Source organism: Rhinolophus sinicus, linkage group LG01 (assembly GCF_036562045.2).
Source record: "Rhinolophus sinicus isolate RSC01 linkage group LG01, ASM3656204v1, whole genome shotgun sequence".
Lineage (NCBI taxonomy): Eukaryota > Metazoa > Chordata > Mammalia > Chiroptera > Rhinolophidae > Rhinolophus > Rhinolophus sinicus.
In genome coordinates, this window is record NC_133751.1 from 207,901,731 (window position 1) to 207,915,187 (window position 13,457).

General features: G+C 58.5%; 1 protein-coding gene across 6 annotated transcripts in view; it reads right to left on the minus strand.

The window, feature by feature from the left end:
* The window catches only part of HDAC4 (histone deacetylase 4), a 288,740-nt gene that overhangs the window by 63,616 nt on the left and 211,667 nt on the right, over positions 1-13,457 (minus strand). For all 6 annotated transcript variants that reach the window (XM_074316010.1, XM_074316018.1, XM_074316014.1 and 3 more), the window contains 2 exons: positions 12,764-12,895; positions 2,800-2,912 (listed from right to left, as the gene is read on the minus strand). In XM_074316010.1, the coding sequence (XP_074172111.1) occupies positions 2,800-2,912; positions 12,764-12,895 (245 nt within the window). The remainder of the gene's footprint in view (positions 1-2,799; positions 2,913-12,763; positions 12,896-13,457) is intronic.

The window sequence follows — 13,457 nt, forward strand, 5'->3', positions numbered from 1 at the left end:
ACATGGTAACAGCAGCCTGACCGAGAGAAACAGAAGCGCGGTGCTGGTAGGTTACAAACCGGCCCCACTTGTGCAGAACCACCTGGCAATCTGTGAGCCACGAGACTGACTGACCTCTGACCCTGAACCTTCCTCTGACGAAAAAATGCCAGGTGCTCGCACAGGCTTGGCCTCTGGATGTCACATAAAACAGCCGCCCATTTATACATGGGGACACCAGGAGGTCAGGAAACAGCCTTTGATCACGTGGAGTTTGTTTACTACACGTTAAGTCAGAAAACCACGTAACAGAACTATGTGCTTCTTAAAAAGCACTGGGACTCTTCAAGCATCAGCTGAGAGCACGGACTAGAGGACACACAGAAAAGGGTGAGGCATCAGAGCGCTAGTCTCCGGGACTAAATCTTTTTACTCCAAGAATAAACATTTTTTGCTTAAAAGGGCTGTTTTGTTCACCACCACCTCCCTCGCACAGCACACAGGTAGCGAATGTGCGCTGAGCCAATGAGCAAACACAGGTGAGCGTCTCTGATGGGACACTAGCAGGGGGGTTGGCACACAGAAATCTGCATGACGGCAGTGACATGAGCGCTGCACCCCGCCGAGCTCCTCCGGTTCCTCTCACGGTGGGCTGGTATCTGAGGATGAGGACCACTTTAGGTGCCTTAAAAGTTCATCTCCAAGGAAAACACTTGGAGCTGAAAGTGATTACAAGTTCCTGTGCACAGTGGTGGCCTGTCTGCAGCCCCAAGCTCCCCGCAGGAGGACAGGGTGACCGTTCTCACATGGCCTGTGTGTAGTGGCACTCCCCCACGGGCACCCCCCCACAGGGCACCCCCCCCCCCCACCAGGCCCTCTGAATTGGGGCACCGCCTGCACCCAGGAGGAGCCGCCGTGTCGGGTGCGGGAAGCCCTGCGCCCTTCGTGTAAGGAGGGGTGTGCAGACCTGTGTCTCCCTCCCGCACCAGGACCCCGCGCTGCCTCTGGGAAGATGAGCAGTCGCCCTTTCTAACAAAGGACCCCTGCTGCCGGCTGGCGTGACCACGGGGTGTAGCTGAAGCACCGTACCCCACATTTCCTCAGGTCTTCGTGTCCTTATTAAGTACATTACCACGTGACTAGTAAAAATGAGCACACGGTTAAACCGGAACCTGGTGGACCCACCCAGAGAAGCCGTCCCTACACTAGGAACCACCAGGTACGCACCTGCCCACATGACATAAACCTCAGAACCTACGACCCTAAAACCAGAAGGAGCGGGCATTAACCCTGCGTTCCAGAAGCAATTTCTGCACTGAGCTCTGAGGCGACTGCGGCAGGCCTCAGCTGTACCTCCGTCCACACAGAAGCATTGTTAAAACTCTTAATCGTCTAAATGAGCACGCAGACAGGCAGGCTGAGGGCAGGTCAGAAGAGAAACAGACGCGTAAAGGGAAACGAGAACATGGGGGTCCAGAGGCAGCAAAGCAATGCCAACCTTATTCCCAGCAACAACCTTAGTTCCCAAAGTCTTACACAGAAATGTGAAATGAAAATACTCAGCACGTGGCCTGTGTAATCCAACTAAGGTTTGTCAACCCTTTGGAAGGGCAGCATTCATTTCTAAATCGTTAAGGAGGAAAGTAAATCACTATCTTTAATAAATTGCAGACGCTGTAAGTTAGAAAAGCTCAGACGTCAGGAGAGCCTCCCGCTCACGAGCTGCCCCACAACACAAAGCAGACGGGTCGTCGGGCTGAGCCCACTGCTGGGGCAGCTCCCACCGGTCGCCCGCCCAGGGCCTCACACTGGACATTCTCTGGCTCTTCCCCAGAGCTGGTCAGCGCCTGACTCTCCCCACAGCCAAGGGTGAGCCACAGGGAGGCAGGTCCTCGGCTGGCCACCCGGCCCTGGGTTCCTGAGCCTGGCACAGAGCTGTCACATGGCAGGCGCTCCAGAGGAACTTGTGGGGTAAGTGCAGGCAGCATAGTGAATACGGAGGGAAGGGAACGCAGGGGGCAAAGGTGCCAGGACCTACTGCCTGGAAAGTTGCTCCGACTCGCTGGCCCCAGGCCCCTCCGCCTGCCCGCAGAAGCCACCCGTCTCTTTTCCCTTGGAGCTCCCTCCTCGCCACCGAAGTCCCGAGTCGGACGTTTCCTCCACATGATTCCAGAACCCTCTCTACCTATGGCCCTCTCACCCTGCAGCACACCTGGGGGTCTGACATGCAGGTGCTGGCCACTGTGGCCTGAGGCTCATGGTTCCCGTGATGCCTCTGAAACACTGCCGCCAGCAGTGGCTGTGCCACCTGACCCCCTAATTGCCCACCCTGTGTCACTCATGTTTTCCCTGACACACAGATGCGTGGTCTATTGGCCGACATTTTAATTTGTGTGTTTCTCCACAAACAGCAAACATGTCACATCTCAGCCAGCGGTGATTCGCACATGCTTCTCGGCTGCCATGCAGAGCCCTGGCGACACACAGGAGTGGGCCGCCAGGCACCAATGGACACGGTTATGCCGTGAGCCCAGCTAATGAAACATGCTCTGAAGATGCCAGGACACATGGGCCGAGAGCCGTTCTCTGACAGAGACGTGCACGTGGGAAGCCCCGTGTCCGCAGGGAAAGGAGGCCCAGCGACCATGGCCACAGGGAGGACAAGGCCCCCCCAGAAGTGCTTTGCCAGGGGCCTCATGCCTGCTTCTCTGCTCCCGACCTGGAAAGCCAGGACGGGGGGCCACCATGATCTATGGCCCAGCTCTGAGTCCCCTGTGGGCCAGTGCAGGGACAGGAACGAATGGGAAACGGGGCACTGACCTCGGCCGGGAGGCTGGGCATGGCGGGCGCGATCCCGTTTTCGGCGCTGATGCTCCCGGAGCTGTTGTTGGGCGAGCTGGGGGCAGAGCCGGGGGCGCTGCTGCAGGCCGAGTCTGCGAAGGAGAAACCAGACAAGACCCTGTGAGCCGGCAGGTGGGAGGATGGGGAGGGGGACACCTGCCCGCCAGCCTGCGGAGCCCCAGAAACCCTGGCAGGAGGGAACGTGCCGCGGTCCCGTCTTGAGCTGTGCCAGCCTTCTGGCTCCCTACAGCCCCCGAGCCCTCCCGCTGGGCACAGTACCCATCTTACTCCTCCCTGAATGTCCAGCGACCAGAAACACCGGAAAGACAAGCCCTGGAACCCTCATTACTATTCTCCCAAACGCAGGCCAGGAGACACGGAAGCGCAGGGCCAGCAGGAGGGTCAGCCTGTGCTCACGGAGACAGCCTCCTACCATGTGTCCCCTCTGCACTAAATCCTCTCCTTCCTCCTGCGTAACAGCAAGTGTCCAGGGAAACGAGAGCTAGTGGCTGTGACTGGATCGTTTCCAAGTGACTGAAGGTACCGAGGACCAGTCTCCACTCCCATGTGACTGAGGAGGGAGGTGCTCTGTCCACATGTGTCACCCCAACGGGCCTCTGAGGCTCCTTCATGCCCACACGCTTCGAGAAGCCTCCATGACACTCGCCTTAATGCACGGGCTTGGTCAGCGTTTCAGGTGTTCCTGGCTAGTTTAACGGCATTTTAACAATGGAATCATCTGGTTAAAACTTTCCGAGAAAACAAACGTGACCCAGTGCCTTTGCTCGTCTGCGTATCTGCCACTCATGACTATGAACACTTATCCCCTCGTCCCACCTCTGGACTCGTACAGCACACACAGGTCAGGAAGAGCCAGTGTGGCTGGAACACGGTGCAATGCTGAGGGACAGTTTCCCTAAGCAGGCCCTAGGGCAGGGCTGAGCCAGGACACTTTCCAGAGCTGGTTCCCCACAAAGCCCCTCCCAAGGCCTCTGTGTCCCCCCAGTGCAGGTGACTCACTCTGACTACTCCAGTGCGGCCCAAGCCCGGGGCCAGTGACCCCAGTGCTGCCTGAGGCCTGACGGGCCTGGCAGACTCCGAAAGCTCGTTCTGGATATAAGGCTGGGCGACAGTGAGGATGACGAGGGTGGAGGTGAGGACAGAAGCAGCTGACCCCCAGCTCCCCCACCCGCAGACTTGACTCCAACAGCTGTCTTCTGTCATCTTCCTCCCTCGGTACCCGAGAGGGCACCACCATTATCCCCACTGCACAGAAGAGGAAACTGAGGCACAGAGAGGTGATGTCATGCCCCAGCTCACAGGCTGAAGGGAGATGTCAAGGCAAATGCACAGCTGGGGAGCCCAGCGGGCTGAACGCTCGCTTCCTCTTGACCAAGCAGCCGCCGCCCAGGACCACCCTCGGCAGCACCTGCACCCCGGGAACAAACCACTTCCCAGGCGTCCATCCACGTGGCCTCCCTCCCCTTGCAGGGCAGCACAGGCAGCCCGCTCTCCTGGGCACTGGCAGTGAACTCGGGACTGGTCCCCACCCTGCCCCCAGCACCTGCTTCTACCTGGTGAAATCACGTTCACTCACTTTTCACTGACGGGGACCTGCTCAGGCCACCCAGACTGAGCAGGTGTCCACTCTCGGCGTAAAGACAGGATTTGCTTCCTCTGCCTCTTGCCATCCTGACTTGTCACCACCACCCCCGGGTGCCGTCATCGTGGCCGCCCCATCTCCAGCTACCCACCGGGTCCCATCAAGTCTTCCTTTAAAACGTGCCCCTCCCAGAGTTATCACCTGATCCACTCTCATGTACATGCACAGGCAATAAAAAAATGTTCACCCGACTTTTCAACCATTTTCAACTCAATAATGCTGATTACGTTTCACGGCACCTCCAGGAAGCTGGTGTGAGGAAACAAACACGAACGCACGGCCTCACCGTGTGGTCTGTCAGCACAAGTGGACACCAACAGTGCCGAAAGTACCTGGGACTGGTACCCAGTGAGAGAGGACACGTGTCCCTGTGGTAGGAACTTGGCTCTGGGACAGAGGCACAGAGAACAGGCTGGGGGAAAACGTGCTCAAATGTGGACACCCATCCCTCTGGACGCTGTGTGAGCAGCTTACTTTCCTGTTTTCTAAGGAGGCGTGGTTTTCATTAGCGATAGGGAAAAGTGTGACTTGCCATGCCCCCTGACCTGTCTCATGACTGTGTCAGCTGCATCTCGGAACTACGTCCCCACCCGCATCCCTCCCAACCTCCAGGTGCACACTGGGATCTGCTTCTGCGATGCCCGGCTGTCTCCTGCTGCAGAACCTTCAGCACCTCGGGGGAGGAGGGGGTGGTGTCCCCCATAGCTCTATTTGGGACCAGCCTTCACAGAACTCCTTCCTCTCCTGTTTCTGGAAAGTCAGCTCTGCTCAGAGCCTTCCCCGCCCCCGGCCATGACATCCATGCCTCGTGGGTCTCTGTGCCAACTGCACTTACCCCTCAAGCTTTTCCTGGGCCCGCATGGCTTTCTCCAACCCCCGCCTGGCTTCCTTCACATGCACTTTCTACGGAACACAGCTCACCGATCCATCAGGTGTGGTATGCACGGTTTGCCGGTTGCCTCACACGTGGTGGTCTGGTCTCCGAGTTAGATCGGAAGCTCCTTGGAGGTGAGGAACTGGCCTCAGCCGGTCCTGACTCACAGTAGCATCAAGCAGTCATAGCTGACAACGTGACACTGGCTCTAACACTCAGAAAGAAGCCTACGTATAATTATCTTGCCAACTGCGTGGCCGGAAGTAAATGAAGGGCTCATCTGTCCGTTAGAGCCGGCCTAGGGGAAGGCGCTGCACAGGGGCCACGAGGCTGCATGGAGTGTGACAAGCACTTTACGCACAGGATTCCCTCATTCGCACGGAACCCCACAGCTGGTGAGACCTAGTGGGACTTCAGACGACATGTCACCTCTTTAGACGGGGCTTTTCTACACTAGAACAATCACAGGGCAGACCCTACATTGAAAAATGAAGTCACTGACAGAAGTGGGTCCCCAGGTTTAGACTCATTTTACACAGACCCACAATTTATGTGCAGGCAGCCCTTGGGCCGGGCACACCTGGGCTGAGGGGCACACCTGGCTGAGGGATACACCTGGCTGAGGGGCACACAGCAGTCTAGGTGGTGGCACTCATGTCGTCCCAGAGTGCTGCCAGCACTGACAAGCCTGGATCCCGGCACCTTGGCACTGACCAACTGCCCAAGAGCCTTGAATTCAAATCATCACTTGCTGGATGCAAAGTTTCCTCCCTTTCCAGGCCTTTTGAGCAGCCGCTTGGTCCTGTGATTTCAGGAATGTGGACGTGTGCCATCAAATCTGAGTCGTGCCCTCATGACGGTGCACCCAGGAAGTGGAGTGCTTCCCCAGGAAGAGGACAAATTTGGGAAGGGGGCGCTTTCCTGTGAAGGCTGAGGCACTGTCTGGACGGGCTCGGCCGGTGCGTGTATTCTGCGCGGCTGCCACTAGGTGGGGGCCGAGAGCAACACGCGCACTCAGAGGCCCGGAGCCGTGCTCTGGCCCTTCCAGAGCCCACTAAACCCTCCAGGAAAGCGCCGCCGCTCTCCAAGGGCTCAGACGCGGTCTGCCGGACAGTGGGGCCGGTCAGAAACGCGGTCAGCGCTAGTGGGCCGGGCCGCCAGACTCCCCGCCGTCAGAGAAAGCTCAACCTGAATGAAATTCCTGCAAACATCTCCTGTACAAACCGGACTTAGCCCCTCGCCACCGCTGGGAGTGGGGACAGGCTTTGCAGGGACGTTCCTTGCGAAGATGCCCACGCTCGGGCGCCGGTTCTGGGGGCGGCCGCTGCTCGTGCTGCGGGAACCAGCGCGCTCGGGCTCCGCCCAGCAGGGCACGGACCTCGCGGGGAAGGCGCGGGCGGGCAGCGGGGTTGGACAGACTGTCTAATGTACCTGCGACATCCAGTGGACGCTTTGCCAGAGCGGTGACCACCGGCCCGTCTTTCCTGCGCAGCAGGGGGCTGCTCCGTCTCTCAGCCACTTTCTGCTTTAGCCGCGACCGTAATTTCAGGTTGGGTTCAGAAGCTGCAGGAGAAGAAGACGTCATTACAGCCCGGCAGATGCACCTGGGGTCAAGGCTCTCCTGGCGGCGCTGAGAAACAGGCACACGGGGTGAGCGCTTAAACACACGTGGCTCGGGAGAGCGAGGCCGGAGGCCTGTGGGCAGTGCACTTTCCAGTCTCATTCACAAGATGAACAAAACGCACCTGATGCCTCGGGCTAAATTTCTTCAGACACAGGATTTTACATATGCATTGCTGGGGTCATCAGAAACTGCTGCCACTGCATTACAAGCAGACGGGAGGGAAACTGACAATCAGGGTTTTCAGGGCTCTGGCCCAGGGGTGTTATTGGACCTCTACATGCCACTTTCTTGTTCACCTGCATACTGGAAACTGCCAGGCCAACAATGCAGAGGCAGGCTCCCACCGGAGCTCTAGGTGTCCTGTGCCCGGCTGCCATGCGGGAGCTCACACCTATCCCACCCACCCTGTGAGGATTAGCCGGACCACTCTGCAAGACCTGAGTGCAGGCGAGCACCTGTCTCCCTGAGCGTTCACCTGAGCGTGGGCACGGGTGTTACGGCTTGCTCTGGTTTTTGTTAACAGCTCTGCTTGCTTGTGTGGATGCAGCCATTTACAAATGCACCTGAGACCTCAGTGCTTCTTAAGTCCTCTGCAGCTGGTGCCCAGACCACCCCCAGGCCCTCCAAGTGCCACCTCTGGGGGCTGGACAGACTCTGGGTGGCTGCCTTGGGAAGAGGGCTGCCTCCCTGCCCCAGGCGCCCTGGTCTGGACTCCAGGCACAGTTACCTCCAACCCCACGGGTCCATCGGCCCCAGAACTCAGGGCAGTGCTAAAACCACTGCCACCAAGACCTTAGTTCTGAGGCTTCACTTCTCTACATTCGAGCTTCTACTATTTGTGCATTTGCAAATTAGGGGTTCGTACTTCTTTTCTGTGTTTGCTTTTAATCAGCAACCCTGCTGTTTGTAATCTTTCTGAAACAGGAAGTTCAGTGCCCTCTAGAGCAGCAGCACAGTCGAATTCCCTGGAAAGCAGGGCTGTGCGAGTCAGGCCACGCGTGCATCTCACGGCCACTGAGGTGCCCTTGGGAGCCTGGGCGCAGGAGGGACAATTCCCACGATGGGAGGTGACCCTGAAGAGGCTGGACGCAGAGCCGCTGCTCTGTGGGTCCCGGGCGGGCGGGCCACCTATGTGAAGCCCCGAGAAGTGAGGTGTGTCAGGAAGGTGCCAGCCATTTCCAGACGTTGCACCTGCGCTAAGGGCCGCAGCTCGAGGACAGAAGGCCTCCGGCTCTGCAGCCTCCCCGCACAGAACAAGTGCCGCTTACTTGCAGGCCCTCCACGGCAGAAGAAAAAGGGTCCAATGAAAAAACAGCCTCCTCGACAGGCGAGAGTGTCAGCTTCCACTTGATGCTTATTCTGAGGTACCTACAGGTTCATGTGTTTCATCCACTTCCATTTTTATACTTATCATTATTTAAAAAGAACAAAAAGCCAAACGCCACCTGATTAACAGGCAAGAAAACAATAGCTCTTCTCCCCCCCTCCCCCAAGATCTCAACTGAAATGACGGGGTTTCAACAACCATCTGTGTGACCTGTGCACAGATGCTGCAGACCGTGGGGACAGGCCACTTCCGAGACTCCAGGGCAAGGCAGTCGCGTGGAAAAGATTGTCAGCCCAGGGCTTCTCGACCCCACCCTCCGCTCCCTACCACACGGCACTGCCATGCCTCCCTCACAGCAGCCAGTTCACTACCTGAAATTACTTGGTTCATTTATCTTCTTCCTGCTCTCCCTCCCATCCCCCGACACCTGACCACGGAGCTCTGCCAGGCTCTGTCCGGCCTCCCTGGGAGCAGGGGGCTCCGTGGTGCTGGCCTGCAGAGGCCCTGACACAGGACTCAGCCACGCTCCCTGGGCCAGAACCAGGCGGTGGCCCCACCAGACGTGCAGCCCAAGCGAAAATGGACCAAGGCCCAAATTCAAGATATTGAGACTCTGCCCAGACTGTGACAGCAGAGCGCTGAATCCAGTGGGCGGCCCAGCCTGCAGGTCGGTGAGTGGATGGGGGCTCCCAGGTACCACACTGCACTGCAGGGGACTGTGTGAAGCCAGGACCCTGCTGGTCCCTCGGGGGCTCCTCAGGTCCCCTAAGGAACCCCCAGCGCAGGGCTGGGGAGGCGGCCAGCCCGGCAGGGAAGGGGGGCGGCCTCTTCCTAGGGAGGTCCCCAGTGGGTTTCCATGTCCAGTTGCAGGGCTGGCTTTTCTCCTGCTGGCCGTAGCTGTGCTGGGAAGGGCGGTGGGCTGCAGCGAAGGTCCTACTCCCTGCCCTTCATTTTTCTCTGAAAAGCCTCAGGTCTAGGGGATGCCCGAGCCCAGAGAGAAGACACAGCCATCTACTGTCTCGCTGTGCACAGCGTATGTCCTGAACTTGCAGAAGGCCTGTAAGCCAGCTCCGCATGGCAGCTGGAGCTCAGGGTGCAGGCGAGTGGCCACCTGCCTGCAACGAGCAGCCTGCAAGGTCACCCTGCCCGTGCAGGGCTGCGTGGCCACACAGGCTCCAAGCATGACTCTCATGTGACCAAGCGGAGGAACGAAGGACCACGTTTCGCACCTTCTGACAGGGCGGCAGGGAAACCAACAGAACCAGAACATAAGAAAGGTGCCTCGTTTCAGCAAATGGCCGCAGTAATTGAGTGCTGAGGAAATGGGGGTACTAACTAACCCTGTCCCCAGACGGGTGCCGGCTCCCGGGAACATGTGGAAGCTGAGGGACAGTTTCCTAAGCAGGCCCTAGGGCAGGGCTGAGCCAGGACACTTTCCAGAGCTGGTTCCCCACAAAGCCCCTCCCAAGGCCTCTGTGTCCCCCCAGTGCAGGTGACTCACTCTGACTACTCCAGTGCGGCCCAAGCCCGGGGCCAGTGACCCCAGTGCTGCCTGAGGCCTGACGGGCCTGGCAGACTCCGAAAGCTCGTTCTGGATATAAAGCTGGGCGACAGTGAGGATGACGAGGGTGGAGGTGAGGACAGAAGCAGCTGACCCCCAGCTCCCCCACCCGCAGACTTGACTCCAACAGCTGTCTTCTGTCATCTTCCTCCCTCGGTACCCGAGAGGGCACCACCATTATCCCCACTGCACAGAAGAGGAAACTGAGGCACAGAGAGGTGATGTCATGCCCCAGCTCACAGGCTGAAGGGAGATGTCAAGGCAAATGCACAGCTGGGGAGCCCAGCGGGCTGAACGCTCGCTTCCTCTTGACCAAGCAGCCGCCCGCCCAGGACCACCCTCGGCAGCACCTGCACCCCGGGGAACAAACCACTTCCCCAGGCGTCCGTCCACGTGGCCTCCCTCCCCCTTGCAGGGCAGCACAGGCAGCCCGCTCTCCTGGGCACTGGCAGTGAACTCGGGACTGGTCCCCACCCTGCCCCCAGCACCTGCTTCTACCTGGTGAAATCACGTTCACTCACTTTTCACTGACGGGGACCTGCTCAGGCCACCCAGACTGAGCAGGTGTCCACTCTCGGCGTAAAGACAGGATTTGCTTCCTCTGCCTCTTGCCATCCTGACTTGTCACCACCACCCCCGGGTGCCGTCATCGTGGCCGCCCCATCTCCAGCTACCCACCGGGTCCCATCAAGTCTTCCTTTAAAACGTGCCCCTCCCAGAGTTATCACCTGATCCACTCTCATGTACATGCACAGGCAATAAAAAAATGTTCACCCGACTTTTCAACCATTTTCAACTCAATAATGCTGATTACGTTTCACGGCACCTCCAGGAAGCTGGTGTGAGGAAACAAACACGAACGCACGGCCTCACCGTGTGGTCTGTCAGCACAAGTGGACACCAACAGTGCCGAAAGTACCTGGGACTGGTACCCAGTGAGAGAGGACACGTGTCCCTGTGGTAGGAACTTGGCTCTGGGACAGAGGCACAGAGAACAGGCTGGGGGAAAACGTGCTCAAATGTGGACACCCATCCCTCTGGACGCTGTGTGAGCAGCTTACTTTCCTGTTTTCTAAGGAGGCGTGGTTTTCATTAGCGATAGGGAAAAGTGTGACTTGCCATGCCCCCTGACCTGTCTCATGACTGTGTCAGCTGCATCTCGGAACACGTCCCCACCCGCATCCCTCCCAACCTCCAGGTGCACACTGGGATCTGCTTCTGCGATGCCCGGCTGTCTCCTGCTGCAGAACCTTCAGCACCTCGGGGGAGGAGGGGGTGGTGTCCCCCATAGCTCTATTTGGGACCAGCCTTCACAGAACTCCTTCCTCTCCTGTTTCTGGAAAGTCAGCTCTGCTCAGAGCCTTCCCCGCCCCCGGCCATGACATCCATGCCTCGTGGGTCTCTGTGCCAACTGCACTTACCCCTCAAGCTTTTCCTGGGCCCGCATGGCTTTCTCCAACCCCCGCCTGGCTTCCTTCACATGCACTTTCTACGGAACACAGCTCACCGATCCATCAGGTGTGGTATGCACGGTTTGCCGGTTGCCTCACACGTGGTGGTCTGGTCTCCCGAGTTAGATCGGAAGCTCCTTGGAGGTGAGGAACTGGCCTCAGCCGGTCCTGACTCACAGTAGCATCAAGCAGTCATAGCTGACAACGTGACACTGGCTCTAACACTCAGAAAGAAGCCTACGTATAATTATCTTGCCAACTGCGTGGCCGGAAGTAAATGAAGGGCTCATCTGTCCGTTAGAGCCGGCCTAGGGGAAGGCGCTGCACAGGGGCCACGAGGCTGCATGGAGTGTGACAAGCACTTTACGCACAGGATTCCCTCATTCGCACGGAACCCCACAGCTGGTGAGACCTAGTGGGACTTCAGACGACATGTCACCTCTTTAGACGGGGCTTTTCTACACTAGAACAATCACAGGGCAGACCCTACATTGAAAAATGAAGTCACTGACAGAAGTGGGTCCCCAGGTTTAGACTCATTTTACACAGACCCACAATTTATGTGCAGGCAGCCCTTGGGCCGGGCACACCTGGGCTGAGGGGCACACCTGGGCTGAGGGATACACCTGGCTGAGGGGCACACAGCAGTCTAGGTGGTGGCACTCATGTCGTCCCAGAGTGCTGCCAGCACTGACAAGCCTGGATCCCGGCACCTTGGCACTGACCAACTGCCCAAGAGCCTTGAATTCAAATCATCACTTGCTGGATGCAAAGTTTCCCTCCCTTTCCAGGCCTTTTGAGCAGCCGCTTGGTCCTGTGATTTCAGGAATGTGGACGTGTGCCATCAAATCTGAGTCGTGCCCTCATGACGGTGCACCCAGGAAGTGGAGTGCTTCCCCAGGAAGAGGACAAATTTGGGAAGGGGGCGCTTTCCTGTGAAGGCTGAGGCACTGTCTGGACGGGCTCGGCCGGTGCGTGTATTCTGCGCGGCTGCCACTAGGTGGGGGCCGAGAGCAACACGCGCACTCAGAGGCCCGGAGCCGCGCTCTGGCCCTTCCAGAGCCCACTAAACCCTCCAGGAAAGCGCCGCCGCTCTCCAAGGGCTCAGACGCGGTCTGCCGGACAGTGGGGCCGGTCAGAAACGCGGTCAGCGCTAGTGGGCCGGGCCGCCAGACTCCCCGCCGTCAGAGAAAGCTCAACCTGAATGAAATTCCTGCAAACATCTCCTGTACAAACCGGACTTGGCCCCTCGCCACCGCTGGGAGTGGGGACAGGCTTTGCAGGGACGTTCCTTGCGAAGATGCCCACGCTCGGGCGCCGGTTCTGGGGGCGGCCGCTGCTCGTGCTGCGGGAACCAGCGCGCTCGGGCTCCGCCCAGCAGGGCACGGACCTCGCGGGGAAGGCGCGGGCGGGCAGCGGGGTTGGACAGACTGTCTAATGTACCTGCGACATCCAGTGGACGCTTTTTCAGAGCGGTGACCACCGGCCCGTCTTTCCTGCGCAGCAGGGGGCTGCTCCGTCTCTCAGCCACTTTCTGCTTTAGCCGCGACCGTAATTTCAGGTTGGGTTCAGAAGCTGCAGGAGAAGAAGACGTCATTACAGCCCGGCAGATGCACCTGGGGTCAAGGCTCTCCTGGCGGCGCTGAGAAACAGGCACACGGGGTGAGCGCTTAAACACACGTGGCTCGGGAGAGCGAGGCCGGAGGCCTGTGGGCAGTGCACTTTCCAGTCTCATTCACAAGATGAACAAAACGCACCTGATGCCTCGGGCTAAATTTCTTCAGACACAGGATTTTACATATGCATTGCTGGGGTCATCAGAAACTGCTGCCACTGCATTACAAGCAGACGGGAGGGAAACTGACAATCAGGGTTTTCAGGGCTCTGGCCCAGGGGTGTTATTGGACCTCTACATGCCACTTTCTTGTTCACCTGCATACTGGAAACTGCCAGGCCAACAATGCAGAGGCAGGCTCCCACCGGAGCTCTAGGTGTCCTGTGCCCGGCTGCCATGCGGGAGCTCACACCTATCCCACCCACCCTGTGAGGATTAGCCGGACCACTCTGCAAGACCTGAGTGCAGGCGAGCACCTGTCTCCCTGAGCGTTCACCTGAGCGTGGGCACGGGTGTTACGGC